At 37.2% G+C, this 22,671-nt stretch overlaps 1 protein-coding gene across 11 annotated transcripts in view; it reads right to left on the reverse strand.

The window, feature by feature from the left end:
• C9H12orf42 (chromosome 9 C12orf42 homolog) overlaps positions 1–22,671 on the reverse strand; it is a 228,958-nt gene that overhangs the window by 42,491 nt on the left and 163,796 nt on the right. For all 11 annotated transcript variants that reach the window (XM_078338117.1, XM_078338118.1, XM_078338120.1 and 8 more), the window contains one exon: positions 20,742–20,916. In XM_078338117.1, coding sequence (XP_078194243.1) covers positions 20,742–20,916 — 175 coding nt within the window. The remainder of the gene's footprint in view (positions 1–20,741; positions 20,917–22,671) is intronic.

Consider the following 22,671-nt stretch of genomic DNA (forward strand, 5'->3'; position numbering starts at 1 on the left):
CTGAAGCACTGGAACCAGTACAAAAAAACACTTCCTGAGACCTGATGCAGTGGCTCATGCCTGTAATTCCAGCACTTTGGGAGGCTGAATCAGGTGGATCACCTGAGGTCAGGAGTTCAAGATCAGCCTGGTTAACATAATAAAACCCCGTTTCTACTAAAAATACAAAAAATTGGCCAGACCCGGTGGTGCACACCTTTAATTCCAGCTACTCGGGGGGCAGAGGCAGAAGAATTGCTTGAACCCAGGAGGCACAGGTTGCAATGAGTGGCGACTGCGCCATTGCACTACAGCTTGGGCAACAAGAGCAAAACTCCCTCTCAGAAAAAAAAAAAAAACAACACACTTTCTGAGATACATTTTAATAGCATTTCAGATGCCAGAATTTTTAGTAATGCCCCAATTAAAACATGAAGAGAAAGTCCACTGTTTTTCTCCAGGGCTGTTAGCTTTAATGATACAAATTTATTGAATTGACACCATATTAAGCACTATCAATTAGTGTATCCGTGTGCGTTGAATGTACATATCCACAAGGAAAGACATTTATGTCTTTCATCTTCCAATCCAGCCAAGAAGCAGTAGCCAAGCCTAGTCACGTAACCAAATGTCACCTAATGTGACCAAATTAGAAAAAGGCTGAAGGCCATCCTACAGTTTTACAAAATTAAGTCATTTTAGCTGTTTTCATCGTTGTTATACAATAAAGAGGGATGGTAGGGCAGCTGAATCTTGGATCAAAACAAAGAAGTCCTCCCAACCTCACCAGCAAAGATGAAAATTAATCTAATTCAAACTTCCCAGAGCTGTGTCTTCATGGTGCAAAGAGGACAGCTGCTGAAATGGCCGTGGAGATGACAGAGGAGGGATCACTACCAGACATTAAACCCCTCCATGCAGAATAATACACAAGAACTCTGTACACAGGCTGGCCAGTGAAGTCACCAGTGGATGACAAGACACATACAGCACCTTTCCCCTACTTAAAAAGCTCTGGGGTTTTGCCCAGTTCCAATCAGTGTCACAGTGACATGTCAGTCTCTGCTTTGCTGCCTATATACCCATTTTAGAGAAACTGACCCACCCATAGCCTTGTACCATGTGACCCACACACACACTAACACGGGTGATTGAGCAAGCCTTGGGCTTGATTGGATCAATTAAAGTGTTCGTTCTCAAAAATCTGAAATTGAGGTACAGAGGCTAGATCAACTGACTGGAAAGTCTGGTGACCTAGGAAAAAAGGGTACATTTGGGGCTGCTTCTGATTGTCCATGTACAAACAGAGCAGAGAAAGCTGGTCTACAGAGAGAGAAGAGCAAGACAGGTGGAGAGAGAGAAAGAGAGAGAGAGAGAGAGAGAGAGAGATGGAGCTTTGGGAAAGGGAGATACAAATAAGAGAAGTCACAACAGTGTATTAAAAAGGACACTGAACTGGGAGAAGTGACAAGGTTCTAGTATAGGACAGCTACTGTTCACAAGGTAGCCCTGGATGAATCATTTAATTTCAGTTGATTCAGGTCCCATGATGGCAGTACAACTTAGTAGCTAAGACTTTAGCTTCTGCCTTACTTTTGGGTTTAGGCAGAGTTAGGTTTGAGCCTCTGATCTTTATAAGCACTGTGACCTCAATCACCTGACTTGCCCCTTTTGGCTTCAAATACTTCACCTACAAAATTGGAGTCTTAATTATACCCCTCATGAGGATTTTTGGGAGAATTAAATAAAGGGATACATGTAAATCAGTTACACAGTCATTAACATAAAGCGTTCAAGAAATATTAGCTCTATAATAACTAGGAATTAGTCACCACTCCATGTATGTTTTCTCTTCTATACAATGGGGATAATAACAGCACCTTACTCACAGGGTGCCTATGAGGACCAAATGGGTTGATATATAGACAGCACTTAGAAGAGTGCCTGGCATATAATAAGGCTCAGTAAATGCTTTAGCACTATGATTGCTGTTGATGATGCCATGTTCATCATTTTTATCATTATTCCAGTGCCATCCAGGACTCTGCAGCACATTTACCATCACCACCTTTGTAGATTAAACCTATTAATTAATTAATATATAGGATTATATTCGCCTCTGTGTAGAACTTTGCAAATCTTGGATGCTTCATTAGGACTAATTTTACTGATATTCCTATTAAATGTGCAGCCAGATCAATAGTGAGTTTCAACATGGTTCTTGAATTTTACAAAAGCAAGCATTTTAAACGTATTCATGAAAGGAAAAATAAATAAATAAAAGCAGCCTAAATGTCCCACAAGAAATAAACGTTTAATTCAATAATATTATAGTAAGCCAACTGGGTATAATATCGTTGAGCCATTTAAAGAATATGTATATAGGTTTATGGAACTGAACTATGAAGAAATATAGAAAAAAATGAAGATAAAATATGCAATTGTCAATACTCTATGATTACTTCTTTATGATAATAACTAAGCACATGGAGTAATAAGCCTTCAAAGCAATGATAAGTTTTGTCAAGTTATGGAAACTGAAGAACTTCTCATTCCATTGACCATACTTTCTGAAATGAATTTTTCGTCATAATTGAAGTATCTGCACATGCTCTTATTAATTACAATCCTTAAATGTTAAGTGACAAGAAAATGCATAAAGAGTTTTTCTTTCTACGACATAGAGGAAGCAGATTATAATCATCCACAGTTTGACTGTAATCACTTTTCTTAGTTACATGCATTAAATATTAAATTAGAATTGGTCAAATCTTTAAATAAATAATGTTATTACTGTTATAACTAGAAGGTTATCCCCATTCTAATTCAATACAGTACATAACTGGTTTATAAGTGAATAAACATATTAACACTAGCACTTAACCATATAAATCAAAGAATATTCTTTTTACTTTTTTTCTAAATTGTTTTTTAATATATTTTTTAAGCTATGGGTAAAAAATGTGTATATTTAAGGTATACAATATGATGTTCTAACACAGGTATACAGTGTGAAATGGCTGTCATGCCATTTGATGTATAGCAGAACACTCTTTTCCCAAATCATCTCTGTGCTGTGCAAGAGAGTCTTCAAATAAAGTGAGTCTCTAATAGATGTAATTAGAAGAGAAAAGTTGTTACTCCTCGCTGGAAGCCTCAATGTGACCACAAGAGGCACTCCTATACAAAGGCATCTGTTTCCAGTGGTTTGCCCAACCTAAGCACAATCCCTTGGCAACAGAGTGACATAGTTGCACTACAATAAGCCTCCTGTATCCAGATTCTCGTGTGCTATCAGCCCTGTGGATTCTATTCCAAAGCCAGGTACCTCTTGACAGAACTGCAAGTTGAAGCAAAGACTAGTGCATGAGGCATTTATGGTTGAAAACAAATTTCCAACTACATAATATCAAAAATGCATTCTTGCTTAGCTGTGTAGTCTTAAGGAAAGTGGCAAAAAGCTTAGTGTTAATAAAGAAATGATTTATCACATGATGAGAAATATGGAACAGCTTGTTGGTCTGCCCCTCCCAGATATGACATCACAGCGTCACTGACAGTCTGCACCATCTTTTGTAATTACCACTTTTATAGATGCTATGAAATGTAGACAAGGTTACATGGCAAAATTCCATAAAATCAACAATAGAAGTGAAAATTCATTATTCGAAGAACAGTGCTAACGACTAGCCATCATTCCCAGGCACAGCCTCTTCCCACTTCTTGCTAACATCTAAGCCTGAGAAACACGCTATGCTGGACTCCATTTATATTAAAAGGAATTGGAATGAGAACAAGGTGGGGAGCCATACGTAACCATACTCTGAGAGAATAACAAAGGAGCCCCAACTGACTAAAAAAACAGAAGGGAGAGATTTTACCCCAACCAGTTGCCCACACACCCCACCCTAGAAAGCAAAGATCTGTGGTTAATTAAAGTCAACTGGGTATAATATCATTCAGCCATTAAAAGAATATGGATATGGGTTTATTGAACTGAACTATGAAGCAATATAGAAAAAATGATGTAATGGTAAGTTAAGGTAAAGTATGCAATTGTAAGTACCCTATGATTACTACTCTCTGATAATAACTATGTATACAGAGAAACGAAATATACCAATATATCAATAAAACAAAATAAAAACAAAAAATCATAGCCCCTATGATTTTTTTATTACACAATAATTCTATGTATTATGCATACTGCACACTGATATGTAAAGCAGGCCTTGTACTACTCCAGTCCCTGCCCTTGAACCCTGCTGGAATGTATAAGAAAGAGATAAGAATGGCAGTTGTACAGTCTCTCCCAGAACCTAGAGATCTACATGTGAAGCGTTAAGTCAGTGAGAAGCCTAGTGGTAATAATGCTTGCTGGAGTTGTAAACTTTCTTATAATTCATGAGAATCAGAAAACAAGGCAATGGAGGAAGATCCCACCTTTTTGTGGGAGAAGAACACTAGATGGATGTAGGCAAAACCCTGAGAACAGGCCTGGCCTATACGTATCTACTAAAGAAAGATTCAAATAACTTCCAAGTGGACAATGAAGAGAAGCAAATGACACCTGTACAATACGTCTTTTAAAAAACACCAAGGACCAGAGAGACTGCTGTGCAAAGATTTTTAAAAGTATGAATTCATATAATGCTACCTATAAGCATAATAGGTACTTTTCTATATCAAAACACAGAAGGTTGTGTTGAAGTCTCAGAGAAACCTGTAACCAGTCATTTTGGCAATTTTTGAAAATGAGTTTGGCATCCTCAAGACATAGCCTTACTGAACAGGAACAGAAACCAGGAAAAGAACAGGATAAGATGGCAATATAAGAGCTTTTGATGGTTAAAAATAACAGGATGAGCAGCAAAGACCAATCAGCAGAGACAAAACAGAGCAGGGTGAGATAAGGAACAATTGCAAGGAAATTAAGTGTCCAATAGCAAATGGATGAGTAAATTGAATAATGAACACAATAAAAAAATCAAATCAATAGTGAGGAGGATGCAGCAGACACTGCTGATGCAAAGAGAAATCATGTTCTTCACAAATAGAAACCATATCCATACCTCAAGGAAGTCATCCTTTTTCCAGCTCAAGGGAAAGTCTCTACTACTGGTAGTCTCATTCCTCTTGCTGTGATTAAAGGCGATCACATGACTTAGTTAAAGTCCATAAGCTCTGCTGAGAGCTTCTGAGAAGAGTCTGCTCACTGACACAGGAAGAGGGCTCTTCTAGAATCTAAGGCCATCTTGAAAAGAGGAAAGAAACTAGGGGCAAGGTTTCTAAACTGGGCATGACAGCTTCTGTTAGTTGTACTTGACAGAATCCCAATATGCAGAACAAACTTGAGAAGCCCACCTTTAATGAAGAAAAAGAACGAAGAAATGACAGTTGTGAGAGAACGAGGATGAGGACAAAGAACAGAGATTGAACCTAGGAAATTTCGGTGTTCCCAGATGAAAACATAAAAAGAGTAACTGAAATCTAATCAAGAAGAAAAGATATAATTTAGGAAAAACAATGAGGATAAAAAATCCTGAAATTCAAACCAAAAGAGCTCACTGTGTTTTAAGTAATGTTAATGTAAAGGAGTCCTATATCAACTTATCCTAGCCAATTTTATTTTTCATCTCTTTTTTTTTTTTCCATAAAGAAAAACTGTGTAAGTACCTGGTAGATAAACAAAGAACATCTACTTCTGTACAAAAATAAGGTTGGTACCATGCTTCTTTTAATGTAATTTCAAATGCCAAAGACAATGTCCTAACATCTACAAACACTAAATAACTTTACTTCTTGTTAAATTTTTATTCACATGGAAGGACAATGGTAAATTTTTGTTTAAGATATGTAAAGGATCAGGAAATATACCAAGTAAATGTGCTTCTTTAAGATTTTACTGGAAAATGTCCAAATTCTAATGATATAAACAAAGAATGTGAAGTTAAACTGCATTAGGAGAAGCATAGTCCACAAAATTCCTTGCTTTGCAAAGGAGTCAAAGTACACTTTTTCATAAATTTTTCAATTATAAAAATACAAATTGAAGAATATTAAAAGACTAAATTTGGTCATTCTCTTCGTGGCCAAATTTAGGAAAATAAGATCATGACCAAATTTAGGAAGTTGCCAGCCATTATTTCTTCAAATAGAGAAAACCTCCTTATCCACAGTTTCACTTTTCGTTGGTTTCAGTTATCCATAGTCAACCGCAGCCTGGAAATATTAAATGGAAAATTCTGGAAAGAAACAACTCATACATTTTAAATTATACACCATTCTGAATAGCATGATGAAATCTCATGACTTCTTGCTCCATCCCACCTGAGGGGTGCATCACCCCGTTGTCCAGTGTATCCATGCTGCATATGCTACCTGCCCACTAGACACTTCCTGGTCGTCTTGGTTATCAGATCAGCTGCCACAATGTCACAGTTCTTGAGTTCAAGTGATCCTTGTTTTAGTTAATAATGGTACCAACACAGGAGAGTAGTGATACTGGCATAAGTTTATAATGGCTCTATTTTATTAGTAGTAATTGTCGTTAATCTCTTACTGTGCCTGATTTATAAATTAAACTTTACACATCTATGTATAGGAGAAAACATAGCACATATAGGATGGTACTGTCCACTGTGTCAGACATCCACTGGGGGATCTTGGTACATATCTCCTCTGTGGATAAGAGGAGACTCTTGTACTTTTCCAGTCCCACTGTCTACTCTTCTGCAGAACCTCAACAATGCAAATGTTAGCACTTTGTTACTGTCCCGCACATCCTCGATAATGTTCTTTTTTTCTCAGCCTGTTTTCTCTCTATTGTTCAGATTAGGTAAATCTAATCTGTCTGAGTACCTTGATTTTCAGAAAGAGAGAAGTGATGAAATATTATTAAAATATATATTTCCTAGGTATTTCCCTAAAAATTAATAAGACGCTGTTTTTTTCTCCAGAGTTCTTCGTATAACTAGGTCCTTCCTTTTCAGACCCAGGTTTAACTGTCACTTTCATAGGGAGTTACTTCAAGTTTACCTTCCGTGTAGTCCCTTTCGAAATCTGTAACTGCATTGTTTGTATATTTTAGTAGTTTATTTTCTGCTCCCTCTCCTAGAAAATAAGCTCCATAAGGTGTTAAATCAAGTTTAGCCTAAAGCTGCCTCCTTACGTATTTTAAGTTCAGCCTGAAGGTTTTTCTGTACATCATGAACTGTAACAAGTGGAGGTTTAAGCAGACCACAGTCTGCACTTCTGCAAATCATCAAGTTTTGACCAATCAAATAGGAGCCAACTGTTTGAACCACGTTTAAATAAGGCAGACGCCAACCTGTAACCAATCCAGCTGTTTCTGTACCTAACTTCCATTTAATGTTTGTCATTTTCCCTTTTCTGTCCATAAATCTTCCTCCATCTCATGGCTCCACAGGAGTCTCAGAGGCTATGCTGGCTCTGAAGGCTGCCTGATTAGAGAATTGTTTATTGTTCAATTAAACTTTTTTACATTTAATTTAGCTGAAGTTGCTCTTTTATCAAAGGGCAAGGACCATGTCTTCTTCAATATTGATTTGCACATTCAGCACATATTATTTTGAATAAAAACTGAATAAATAGAGCAGCTACCTCACACATGTCTCAGGAGGAACAACTAGCATTTCCCACTTATTTTAGTGATAGAGTCAGACCAAGAAGTCAGGCAGAATATATGCACACAGCCTGGTGATTTTAAGATGTGTCGTGCCCAAGAAGTGGAGCCCACTCATGGTCCCTTCTGGCCTACATGTGCCTAGAAATCTTGATAAAATAAATTTTAACCAGTGTCCAAAAATAACTGAAGAACAATTGAAATCTTAATTTCAGTCTTTTGAGAAAAAACTGAAGAAGGTTTAGATTCATAAGATACAACAAATTCCTTAAAAGCCTCTTTTCTTAACTTTTGCTCATTTTCTTCCCCTCTTTCCCCCCTTTTCCTCCACCTTCTTCCTCTCTCCCCACTCAGTCTCTCTTTGGTATACACAGAACCTGTACTTCCCTTCTTCTCCCCAATCCTCCCCTGCTCCAAGCTCCCAGAGCCCACCCTCACCCAGCTACCACCACAGGCTCCCTTGCTCTTCCTCCTTATTCTTCTTCTCTTACTCCTGGAATTTTTCTGCTTTCTCTTTCTCTGGTTCTTCACGTATTCATTGCCCTTGATCTGCTAAGAAAGACCAAGGAGCTAACTGGTGAGGGCAGAATTCTTCCTTACTTGTAAATTTGAAGCAGAGGCCAAAGTAAGCAAAGAGAGAAAAAATAATTCTCACTACAGAGGGAAGGAAAGGGGATGGTGTTGTGTAGGATAGAGACTATGAGAAATAAAAATAAATACCTTCCCTCTATCACAATAGCCCTAAAACAAGTAAGTACCAGATATCAAAGTATCCATATATTGTGGTATATTCCAAGACTCGGCTTTTCTCCCATTTTCAGCTGCTCCCTCTATCCGTTTCTCCTTCTGTATTATTTTTTTCCTATGAGGCTTTCCCTAACTAATGAATAACAACAACTAAGGGCTGAAATGGGAAATGATCTACCATATTATCTTACTTCTTTAAAGAAGGCCCCATGCACTAAGAAACACTAAAACATAGAGTGGGAACATGAATCTAAATGCTGAAGGCAGCATTTAATAGACTTAAACAAACAGCCTTCAGGCAAGGAAGAATAGCAGCATGGGTTATGGTCACAGGCTATGAAGGGTACCAGATCTGAGTTGTCTCAATGCAACCATTTATTTTGTCAGAAAATGGAGATAATAATATGACTACGCCATAGGATTTTTATGAGAATTAAATGGATTCTTGAGGTAGTGTCATAACCCTACCTGGCACATAGTCAAGCTCAAGGAACGTCAGTTGTTGCTGTGGTCGAATCAGACATAGGCCAACTGGTCTTGTCCCAAAAAACGGAGAGGTGTAGATTTATCAAAGGTAAACAGGCTAAACAGAGTTGAGACAAATGCATATTCACCTATCCAAGGCCCTAATCACCATGTACTAAATGCCTTTCATTTAGCCTTTGCTTTTGTTTGCAAGTAAAGAACTTCAATGTGGTACTTTTCACTCATAGCGAAACTACACAAAACGTAGTCTAAAAGACACCTTGAGTTATCCCCAAGGCACAAAACAAGACTTTTGCACACTGATAAATGCAGGGAGCCAAACTTCCACAGGGGTTGGACCAATGGACTGATGGCCATGGGACTCAGAAAAATGTCAGCCGTTCTGTTCCCATAGAGTTCCACTGGATTAAAAAAAAAAGAGGGGGTGGGGGGCAAGTACAAAGGCTTGAAGGCACCAGTGAGAGAAGGCGACAGTGTTTTATTAATCCATGTGATTAATCCAGCATGCTAAGGAAGATTCTTTACAGAATCAAAACTTGAACGTTTTGATCCACATGGATTAGGAAACTGTGCATTCACTTGCCAGTACCTCCTCTGCTTTGTGCTTGAGTTTTATTCTTCAGGGTCCAGCACAAACAAAAGAGAAAGAGCATTTATGTGAGGACCCGCAGCAGAGGCACTTTGACAAATGTACTTCTCCCCCTCCCTTTCTGGGAGACACTTCCTGAATTTCCCAAGAACTAAGCCTGGGTTTGTATTTGCATCATTTCTCCTCAAAAGCTGAACAACTAAAAACTGCCCCCAAATGCAAATTTCTGTCAACTCATGAAAAGTGGTTTTCACCAAGGAAAGAGATGGAAAAATCCCACTCCAAGCATTTTGCAAAACAGTGGTGAGAATGATGCAAAAATATTCAAGGGTCCAGTGGGAACCACCAGGCCTTCACGTAAGTGAGCAATCTGAAAGAGTCCCATCAGCATCTGAGAGGTTTCTCATAAGCTTTAGTGTGAGAGGAATGGGAGTCTTTGGATATGCCAAAGAAAGAGAAATAAATCTTCAGGGATTCAGAGAGAGAGAGAAAGTTACCCAGCAAGGCTCAATCAGGCTTCACTGCTTTCCATTGCCTGTATGATTCTGAAACCTAGCATGAAGTATATCTGTATAAACTAAGATGTTCTGAAGCCATTTCATCTCTTCTTATTCTACCTGGGAAAAGCAACAATGAGTATTCTACACAAAACCTCTGTGGTGTACAATACAGCAGTCTCCAGTCTTTGAGACTTTTTCAAAGAAGTAGTTGGTCTGAGCCTGCTATTGGTCCAGTAGAATGATGGTGGATGGTAACAGTTACAAAACCTTTCCCAAAGCACATTTGAAAACATAAGAAGTGCGTGGCTTTCAGTTGTAAGGAGAATTATGGCTTCCAAGTGAAACTGGACTAGCCCAAGTAAATGAGATCTCAGCGCCCCTCTCACCTTTCAGCCTCCCATCTGCCCACATTCTCTATGTCATGGTCCCTATACTACTGCAAAGACTGATGCCAGCAGCTGGGAGACCTCCCAGGTAACATTCTGAGATCACTTGGTTGATAACAATCAATGCAGTTCATCAGCAATCTGAACATTTGTGAGGCCTCCCTTTTAGAAATAATTTTACACTGTAAGACTTTATCCATATTTTTCCTATAGCTGCCCCCGGTACCCAGAACAGTATTTGGTGCAGAGTCAGCATTTAATAAATATTTGTTGGATTGATGAATGAGTATAAAATTATAGATAAACCGGAGGAATAAGTTGGGGTGTTCTATTACACTGTAGGGTGACTAAATTTAAGAATTTTGTTTTGTTTTGGTTTGGTTTGTAGAGATGGTGTCTCACTATACAGCCTAGGCTGGTCTCGAATTCCTGGGCTCAACTGATTCCCGCGATCTTGGCCTCTCAAAGTGCTGGGATTTCAGGTGTGAACCACCATCCCTGGCCTATAGTTAACAATGTTGTATTGGATATTATCAAATAACTAGAAGAAGGGATTCTAAATGTTCTCCCCACAAAGAAATGACAGACGTTTGAGTGATGGATAAGCTAATTACCCTGATTGATCATTAAATGAATATATATATTAAAACATATATTAATGAATACATATATTAAAACCACAGTTTTACATGTATGTAAACTCAGATACATGCTATTATAATGTACCCATTAAAACTAAAAAATAAATGATAAATATTTGTTAAACTGTATCATAGAACTTGTCAGCCAGCTTCCTTCTCCTTAGAGTATTTCGCCTTTGAGAAAAATCACTGTGATCAATTTATCTGTGTGTACCCAGCTTCTAGCAGAGCACTCAGCCCATGGCAGGTGGTCAGTAAGTGTTGGCTGAATCTGTGGTCTGTGGCCTAATCTGCTTATGAGCAGTCTTATCACATGGACCTCTGAAGAGTGTGTTTTATGTTTGTATGTGTAGGTGTGTTTGCACATACATGCCTACACTCTTGTCTGCCTCTACTTCTGTATTGGTGTATGTGTCTGGCTCTGAAGGCAGCAGCACCAAGGAAAATGAGAAGTAAGATGCCTTGCATTTTGGCTGGTCATCAACCCTCCCACCTGAAAGGAAAAATAAACTATTTCTACAACATTCTGCTTTTTGACCATCCAGGTTCTCATCAGTTGACTTAAGAATATTTTTTAAATGGGAATTTGATCATCCAGTCTGTGTATAGCCAAGGAGATGAACCCAGAGAAGTTAAACAGTCTGTGCAAGGTCACACAGCTAGTGACTGAGCTAGGCCTGGATTGCCAGTGGCCTTACCACCTCCTCACTCCTCAAGGCTCAGCAGACTAGTTTGAGCAACATGAGTCTAGAAAAACAGTTCTTGTCAATTTTAGCAAGACATCCTAGCTGTTAAATCAAATGGGCACTCTTAGTACATTTCTTAATTGTCCTCCCTTAGTATTGGATGCTAACTATCTTTTCCCTTTTCTTGAAACTCATGAAATTCTTTGATTGCTGTAAAAATAATGCTAGTAATTACTGGACATTAAATATGAGACAGGCACTGTTTCAAGGACTTTATATTGTGACATTTATCTCTCATAATAAATCCTAGAAATTATATGTATCATGATCCTCATTTTAACTCAGAGCAACTAATGGATAATTTGGAATTAAAACTCAAAAGTCTAACTCCAGACTGGGTGCTTCTAACCACAATGCCTCTTGTTACCTTCTGCTCCTTCCCTACCTTTCTAGGTCACATGGCTTCGCAGCTTCCTCCCTTTTATGTCTCCTCCCTTCTCTTGATCATCTCATTCACTATCAAGAATTCCTTATCACCTCCTGATGACTCCAAAACTTTTTATCCTGCTTAGATCTCAATTCTAAGTCACAAATAAAAACCTCTTTAAACATGCCCACTGGAATGTCTGTATCTATTTAGGAGTATTAGGCTCCTGCTCAGCTGGTAAGAAATTATTAGATGTAGCTTTATAATGTTCCATTTTCTGTTCTCTTCATGCCACCTGGGTGGCTTTTTAATGCAAAAATAGCAATCTAATCCCTATTTGTTAAGTAAATGCAGATTTGTTGCTTTTAACCAAAGGGTCAAGTCTGTTATAAGAGGAATGTTCCATCTGTCTGCTGCATGCAAGGTCCCAGTTTCTCAGCCATTTGGGATTCTGACAACTCCTTCTTTCACCACTGTCATCATACTGGGCCTGACATCTGATATCATGATCATAACCACGAGAGAAAAATCAGGGGCTGACACTCCACTGATAAGGGGATAACATGGAGTCAATCTTCACCAAAAACTCCAAGTTTCTTTTGTGGATCAGTTTTAACCCCTTTCATTGGTCAGTCAGGCCAGGTGCTACATTTGCTCTAACGCCAGGTAACAATGTTATCCATGGAATAAATTTAGGCAGCAGTAAATCTGAGGTTGGTAACCACCACTAAAATTCTGGGTGGTGTTATCAGTTAGCTTTTACTGAATGATAAACCATTCTAAAACATAACTTTTTAAAATATTATTATTTTCCATGATTCTATAGGTTGACTGGGATGTCCGGCTCTGAGTATGCTCATCTTAAGCTGGATATTTTAGGATGATAACCTAAAATTATATGTCTAAAAATTGACAGACTGGTTGGTGTAGTAGGGACTTCACTCACATGTCTGCTGTCAGTTGGGATGACAACTTCATGTTTCTCATCATCTTAGGCTCATTCATAGAATGAAGGAAGGGTTTCCATCAGTGAGACAGCAAACACCAATAGTTTTAAATTACTTACTTATATAGTATTTTTTTAATGTTTCATAGCCAGAACAAGTCATGTGATCAAGCTGAGATCTAAGGGTTAGAGAAATAAATTCCATGTCTTAATGGGAAGAGTGAAAAAACATGTTTCGATGTGGTACACATTCAAAAGTAATGGTTCCCATTGCCTAGTAACCAACCTAGCTGTGGCGCTTCTCCATTCCCACGTACTCCACCCTAATCGCCCCCTACCAACAGGACTCTGCTCCTATCCAGACATGGCTCTCAGAACCAAAATGCTGCTCATCTGTCCTAAAGATGAATCCCACCTACAACTAAGTGAGTCCCTCATTTCTGGAGGGTTTCCGTGTTGTCTTCCTAGTCTCACCCATCAGTGCCTCCTCAATGCCACCATGCCTAATGGCTTAATGTCTCCAAATCTAAGTCAAATGTCAAGTATCCAGGAATTTAGGGCTGCCAGAGCAAATCATGTAATTATAAACTTATGTTATTTCTCAAAGTTATACCCATAATCTCAACTCTCAAAATCCTGGTATATTAAATCTTAAAGTTACACATTTTTTAGATAATAATAGCAGCAATTATTTTCTCTTTATGTTTTGAAAAGAATAAAGAAATTGGCATTTATTTTGCTGAGTTACTGCAGTAGGCTGGAAATAAGCCTAAATTACTCTTTCCATAAAACTAACAAAGCAGGATAGGTCAAAATCAATTTTAGAGTGTGCCATCAAAGCCATGAAATATGAAATCCATATGATTTTATTGGGCCCTTTGGGGAAATCAGTGATGTTCATCAAAGGGCACAAGCAGCATAAGTTAAAATATATCCATAAAATAAATTACTCTGAAGTCATAAGAAAAATGAATGAGGCTCTGGATTCCATTACCAGTTTACACTCTTGCACCATTGCAGGTTCCAACTGCAAAACTTTAACAGGGATCTGGGAGAAAAATGGTGGATAGGAGGTAGGACTAGATTGCATCTCTCACTGAGACAGACGGAGCAGCATGTGGAGACTCATATCACAAACTTCTGTTCCAGAACTACTGCAGAAATACACCAGGAAAGCTGAAAGAATCCACAGACCCTATGAAGAAAGTGGATTGCTCCTGCAGGACCCAGGAGACCCTATACTACCATAGCTGATGCTGTCTTGAAAGTGCTACCTCCTGGCAGGAGACCAACCAGCACAAAAACAGTGCATTAAACAACCAAAACTAAGGACCCTGATGAAGTCCATTTCACCCGCCCCCCACCACCTCCACTGGAGCAAGTGCTGGTATCCACAGCTGAGAGATTTGCAAAAGGTTCACATCACAGGTGTCTGTGCAAACAAGCCTCAGTACCAGCTCGGAGCCTGGTAGCCCTGCTGGCTGGCCAGATCCAGAAGAGAAATAATAATCATTACAGCTCAGCTCTCAGGAAACCACATTCCCAGGAAAAGGGGGAGAGTACTATATGAAGAGAATACCCCATGGAACAAAATAATCTGAACAGCAGCCTCGAACCCCAGATCTTCCCTCTGACATAGCCTACCTAAATGAGAAGGAACCAAAACAATTCTGGTAATATGACAAAAAAACGTTCTCTTTACCATCCCCCAAAAAATCACACTAGCTTACCAACAATTGATCCGAACCAAAAACAAATCCCTGACTAATCTGAAAAAATTATTCAGAAGATCAATTAAGGAGCACCAGAGAAAGGTGAAGTTCAATTTAAGGAAATTTAAAAAAAATGATAGAAGAAATGAGGAGAGAAATCTTCAGTGAAATTGCATAATTTAAAAAATCAAAACTTCAGGAAATAAAGGACATGCTCAGAGAAATGCACAATGTTCCAGAAAGTCTCAGGAATATAATCAAAAAAGCAAAAGAAAAAACTTCAGAACTTGAAGACAAGATTTCCAAATTAACCCAAATGAACAAAGACAAAGAAAAAAGAATTTCAAAAAATGAATAACACCTCCAAGAAGTTTGGGATTATGTTAAATGACCAAACCAAAAAATAATTGGTATTTCTGAGGAAGAAGAGAAATCTAAAAGTTTAGAAAACGTATTTGGGGGAATAACTGAGGAAAACTTCCCCAGCCTTGCTAGAGATGTAGACATCCAAATACAAGAAGCTCAAAGAACACTTGGGAAAGTCATTACAAAAAGATCATCACCTACGCACACCATCATCAGGTTACCTAAAGTCAAGATGAAGCAAAGAATCTTAAGAGCTGTGAGGCAAACACACCAGGTACCCTATGAAGGAAAACCTATCAGATGAAGAGGAGATTTCTCAGCAGAAACCTGACAAGCTAAAAGGGATTGGGGCCCTATCTTCAGCCTTCCTAAACAAAACAATTATCAGCCAAGAATTTTGTATCCAGTGAAACTAAGCTTCATAAATGAAGGAAATAATAGTCTTTTTCAGACAAACAAATGCTGAGATAATTTGTCACTAACAAGCCAGCACTATAAGAAATGATAAAAGGAATTCTAAATCTTAAAAGAAGTCCTGGAAACATATCAAAACACTACCACTTTAAAGCATAAATCTCACAGGACCTATAAAACAAAAATAAAATTTAAAAAGACCAAGTTATACAGGCAACAAAGAGCATGATGAATGGATTAATACCTCATGTCTCAATACTAATGTTGAAAGTAAATGGCATAAATATTCCACTTAAAAGATACAGAATTACAGAATGGCTAAGAATTCACCAACCAAGTATTTTCTGCCTTCAAGAGACTCACCTGACACACACAGCTCACATAAACTTAACCTAAAGGGGTGGAAAAAGATATTCCCTACAAATGAACACCAAAAGCAAGCAGGAATAGCTATTGTTATCAGACAAAACAAACTATAAAGCAACAACACTTTAAAAATAGACAAAGAGGGATATTACATAATAATAAAAGGCCTTGTCCATCAGGACAATATCACAATCCCAAATATATATGCACCAGACACTGGAACTCCCAAATTTATAAAACAGTTACTACTAGACCTAAGAAGTGAGACAGACAGCAACAAAATAATAGTGGGGGACTTCAATACTCCACTGACAGCACTAGACAGGTCATCATGACAGAATGTCAACAAAGAAACAATGGATTTAAACTATACCCTAGAACAAATGGACTTAACAGATACTTACTGAAGAGTCTACCAAGCAACTGCAGAATACATATTCTGTTTATCAGTGCATGAAACTTTCTCCAAGATAGACCATATGATAGGTGACAAAGTAAGTCGCAATCATTTAAGAGAACTGACATTATATCAAGTACTCTCTCAGACCACAGTGGAATAAAACTGGAAATCAGCTCCAAAAATCCTTCAAAAACATGCAAATAAATGGAAATTAAATAATCTCCTCCTGAATGATCATTGGGTCAACAGTGAAATTGATGATAATTTAAAAATTCTTTGAACTAAATGATAATAGTGACACAACCTATAAAAATCTCTGGATACAGCAAATGTGATACTAGCAGGAAAGTTCATACCCTTATATGCCTACATCAAAAATCTGAAAGAGCACAAAAAAACAATCTTAGGTTACACTTCAAGGAACTAGAGAAACAAGAACAAACCAAACCCAAACCCAGCAGAGAAAAGGAAATAAAGATCAGAAAAGAACTAAATGAAATCGAAACAAAAAAGAAATACAAAATAAATGAACAAAAAGCTGGTTCTTTGAAAAACTAAACAAAATTAATAGACCATTAGCAAGATTAACCAAGAAGAGAGAAGATCCAAATAAGCTCAACTGGAAACAAAATGAGAGATATTACAACCAACACCACAGAAATACAAAAGATCATTCAAGGCTACGATGAACACCTTTATACACACATAAACTAGAAAACTTAAAGGAGATGGATAAATTCCTAGACATATAAAACCCTCCTAGCTTAAATCAGGAAGAATTAGAAACCCTGAACAGATGAATAACAAGCAGCAACAGAAAAAAAATCCAGGACTAGACAGATTCACAGCTGAATTCTACCACACATTCGAAGAAGAATTGGTACTGATCCTATTGACATTATTCCATAAGAGAGAGAAAGTGGGAATCCTCCCTAAATCATTCTATGAAGCCAGTATCACCCTAATACCAAAACAAGGGAAGGACATAACAAAAATCTACAGACCAATATCCCTGATGAACATAGATACAAAATTCCATAACAAAATACTAGCTAACTGAATCCAACAGCATATTGAAAAGATAATCCACCATGATCAAGTGAGTTTCATACCAGAGATGTAGGAATGGTTTAACATATCCAAGTCAATAAATATGATACACCACATAAACAGAACTAAAAACAAAATTCATATAAACTCAATAGATGCAGAAAAAGCATTTGACAAAATTCAATATCCCTGTATGATTAAACTCCTCAGCAAAGTCAGCATACAAGGGACATACCTCAATGTAATAAAAGCCATCTATGACAAACCCACAGCCAACATAATGTTGAACAAGGAAAAGTTGAAAGTATTCCCTCTAAGAACTGGAAGAAGACAAAGATGCCCACTCTCCACACTTCTATTCAACATAGTACTGGAAGTTCTAGCCAGAGCAATCGGACAAGAGAAATACATCAAGGGTATTGAAATCAGTAAAAAGGAAGTCAAACCTGTTGCAGCTTACTGATGATACAACTGTATACTTAGAAAACCCTAAAGACTCCTTTAGAAAGCTCCTAGAACTGATAAACACATCCAGCAACGTTTCAGTATATAAAATTAATGAATACAAATTAGAAGATTTGCTATACACCAACAGTGACCAAGCTGAGAATCAAATAAAAAACTCAGCCCCTTTTACAGTAGCTGCAAAATATAAAATTCTTAGGAGTATACCTAACCAAGGAGGTGAAAGACTTCTACAAAGAAAACTACAAAAGACTGCTGAAAGAAATCAGAAATCACACAAACAAATGGAAACACATCCCATGCTCAGGGATGAGAAGGATCAATGTTGTGAAAATGATCATAATGCCAAAAGCAATCTATAAATTCAATGCAATTCCCATCAAAATACCACCATCATTCTTCACAGAATTAGAAAAATTATACAAAACCAAAATGGAGCCCACATAGACAAAGCAAGACTAAGCAAAAATAAAAAATCTGGAAGCATCACATTATCCAACATCAAACTATACTATAAGGCCATAGTCACCAAAACAACAAGGTACTGGTATAAAAATAGGCACATAGAACAATGGAACAGAATAGAAAACCTAGAGATAAACCCAAATACTTATAGCCAACTGATCTTCCACAAACCAAACAAAAACATAAAGTGAGGAAAGGACATCCAGTTCAATAAATGGTGCTGGGATAATTGGCAAGCCACATGTGGAAGAATGAAACTGGATACTCCTCTCTCATCTTACACAAAATTCTACTCAAGATGGATCAAGAACTTAAATATAAGACCCAAAATTATAAAAATTCTAGAATATAACATTAGAAAAACCCTTCTAGACATTGGCTTAGGCAAGGATTTCATGACCAAAAACCCAAAAGGAAATGCAATAAAAACAAAGATAAATAGGTGGGATTTAATTAACCTAAGAGCTTTCACATAGCAAAATGAACAGTAAGCAGAATAAACAGACAACCCACAGTTGTCTGTTTATTTCATTATATGAAAAAGATACTTGCACATGTTTGTTTATAGAAGCACAATTCATAATTACAAAAATGTGGGACCAGCCCAAATGTCCATCAATCAATGAGTAGATAGACTGTTATATATACTGTTATATTTATACTGAGATATATATATATGTATGTGTATATATATGTGTGTGTGTATGTGTGTATGTGTGTGTGTGTGTGTGTGCAAAATGGAATACTACTCAGCCATAAAAGGAATGAATTAATGGCATTCACGGCAACCTGGATGGGATTGGAGACTATTATTCTAAGTGAAGTAACTCAGGAATGGAAAACCAAACATCATATGTTCTCACTCATAAGTGGGAGCTAAGCTATAAGAATGCAAAGACATGAGAATGATACAAGGGACTTTGAGGATTTGGGGGGAAACAGTAGGAAGGGCATAAGGGATAAAAGAATACAAATTGGGTTCAGTGTATAATGCTCTGGTGATGTGTACACCAAAATCTCACAAATCACCACTAAAGAACTTTCTCATGTAACCAAAATCCACCTGTGTCCCAAAAACCTATGGAAATAAAAAAATACAAGAAATAAAGAAAAAAAAAGAAAAGAAAAATGAATAAGAAAGCACTCAATGCACTGATGTGGGAAGAGCCTCAAGATACCATGATAAGTGAAGACTGTGAGGTGCAGAATACTGCTGCTCACCTGCACATTTCCATTCTCTCATAAACACACTTTTATTTGCTTAGAGAAAGTTGCAGGATTCTCAAGAATACAGTAAAAGTGTCTCCACACGGGAGAAAGGGGAATAAGGCAGATTGGAGCAGAAGTAGGAAAAAGACTGTCTACTATATACCTCTTTATATTTTTGGTTTTTGAACCATGTAAATGTGTTATTCCCCCCAAAAAAATTTTCAGTTCTTTTTAAGTAGAATTTGAGTGTGTAGCACAATGTGATTCTCAAAAAGAAAACTGATTTAAATTACATTATTCCAAGAGTTTGAAACCATTATAAAAATCAACAAAACTTTCAATGGCCCTCATATGAATACATATGCAATGAATTTCATTCATGTATAAATACAAGTGAATGAAAAAATACATTCTAAAATAATAAATTGTTCAAATAAAAATGTAGCAGTTACCTCCTTTATCAGTTGTCCTAAAAACTTCGTTTTCTATTAGGTAATAAATTGAACAGGTACATTTAAATGTATCCTTTCAGGTCAGCAAAATGGTCCTAAAAATGGAGTTTATGGACAGTCCCAAGTTATCAAAAATAATCTATGGTGCCAGTGTTATGGGAAATATAACTAATATAATTATGCATCATTTTGGCTTGACACAAAATGATGTTCTTTTGCTTGCCCTATATCAGTTTATTTAGGGAAATCATCCTCCTCTCTTTATCTGCCTCTCTCTCTCTCTCTCTCTCTCTCTCTCTCACACACACACACACACACACACACTTTACACACACATTTTGTGTAATTTAAGTGCAGCTATCAATCAAGTGGCCCCCCTCCCCTGTCTCAGAAGTAGCAAAAGTTGACTGGTGTTTTCCATTCTCCCAGCTACCCAGATTCCGAGGGTGAACAAAAGACCCAAGTTTAGCTAATCACAGCCATTGGATAAACAGTGGAGACTGTTGTAGATGAATAAAACAAGGAGGTTTCTGTACTTTTGAAATTACAAACTCTAAAAATCAGATATGCCTATAGCTGCCAGGGCATGTTATTGCTATCCTTTCTGAAAATAAACCCAACTTAGTGAAGACAACTAGGAAATGAATAAAATGAAATAAATCATGATATTATTGGTGAACACTGGATCCAGCCATACCCGAAGCCAGTCCACCCTCAGATTTGTTAACTTCATGAGCCAATGAATTCCCTCTTTTGTTGCCATTTTGAAAGATAGCAAGCATTTTTTAATAAAATCTTTATGATTATTACCTGTATATGCTCCAGAGTTTCTCTGGAAGCTATGGTCTTTCTTGGGATTACGTCTTAATTTATCAGGAGAATTTAGAAACTGTAGACTATGAAATTGAAGAGATTCAGAGAAATTCTTCATGTGATTAATGAATCTGGAGCAGGGCACTGCAGTTCTTTCATAACGAGGGATGTGCTGTAAGATAGAGGAGGAAAATACACAAAATAAAATTAGGTCAATGGTTCCAAAATAATTCATGCCACCTAATACTCTTACTTCCCTAAAGTAAATGATATTTTTAAAATATTTTTGCTTCTTTATTCTTTAAATGAAACGATCCTGAAAATGATCACAGTTGACTCTAGTTCCTTTACATGCACATTCCTGTTATGTATTCATTAAAGAGGCTAATTAACTTAATTCTTTTTTCACTGAAAAAAATCTTATTCAGTTACACTATATGCTAGATATTATTCTAGACACTGGGGCTACAAGAGTGAAGTCTCTGCCCTCATGAAATTGACATATTAGTGGAGGGTGACAAGAAATAAACAAATATATCTATTATAGATTGGATGGTGATTTTTCTATTGCTAAGATGAAAAACATGATGAAGTTAAAGGAAAAATGTGTAGGGAAGTGCAATGATTTATATACAAAAATAAGAGATACCTTCTCAGACAGGGTGACATGAAAACAAGGATTCACAGGCAGAGATAGAGTAGCCATGTGAGGTCTTAGATGAGAGTCATTGCAAGCACTGGGAAGAGCCAGTGTACACGTCAGAGAGTGGAGAGGCAGGAGATAGGGAAGGGGGTCAGAAGGTAGAAAAGAGGAGGCTCTTAAATCAAGTTTTGTCACTTTGAAATAACAAAAACAGAAAATAAAGAGGAGGAAGAGCTATAAAGATATTAGATAAATAATATGAAATAAGTTCATAAATAAGGATCCAATTTGATTCAAATTAAAAACTACTCATTCTAAAGCCTAAAGCAATAATAACCCTGGAAGATAACCTAGGCAACGCCATTCTGGACACAGGATTTGGCAAAGATTTCATGAGAACGACACCAAAAGCAATTGCAACAAAAACAAAAATTGACCAATGGGATCTAATTAAACTAAAGAGCCTGCGCAGTGAAAGAAACTACCAACGAAGTAAACAGACAACATACAGAATAGGAGAAAATATTTGCAAACTATGCTTCCTACAAAGGTGTAATATCCAGAATCTATGAGAAGCTGAAACAAATTTAAAAGCAAAAAACAAACAACTCCATTAAAAGATGGGCAAAGGACCCAAGGAGAAACTTCGCAAAATGAGACATACAGGTGGCCAACAAGCACATGAAAAAATGCTCAGCATCACTAATCATTAGAGAAATTAAAATCAAAACTGCAATGAAATACTATCTTATACCAGTTAGAACAGTCATTACTAAAAGTCAAATAATAACAGATGCAAGATTGCAGAGAAAAGGGAACACTTACACACTGCTGGTGGGAGTGTAAATTAGTTCAGCCATTGTGGAAAGCAGTGTGGCGACTTCTCAAAGAACTTAAAACAGAATTGTCATTCGATCCAGAAATCACATTATTGGATATATATACACAAAAGAATATAAATCATTCTAACATAAAGACACAAGCAAGTGTATCTTCATTGCAGCACTACTCACAATAGCAAAGACATGGAATCAATCCAAATGCCTATCAGTGTTGGACTAGATTTAAAAAAGAATGTTACCATGTCCTTTGCAACAATGTGGATGAAGCTATAGGCCATTATCTTAAGCAAATGAACACAGGAACAGACACCCAAATACCACGTGTCCTCACTTGTAAGTAGAAGCTAAACCACAAAAAACATGGGTACTAGAAAGGGAACAAGAGGCACTAGGGCCTATTTGAGGGTGGAATGTGGGAAGAGGGAAATAATCAGAAAAAAAT

The sequence above is a fragment of the Callithrix jacchus genome, chromosome 9 (genome assembly GCF_049354715.1).
Source record: "Callithrix jacchus isolate 240 chromosome 9, calJac240_pri, whole genome shotgun sequence".
Lineage (NCBI taxonomy): Eukaryota > Metazoa > Chordata > Mammalia > Primates > Cebidae > Callithrix > Callithrix jacchus.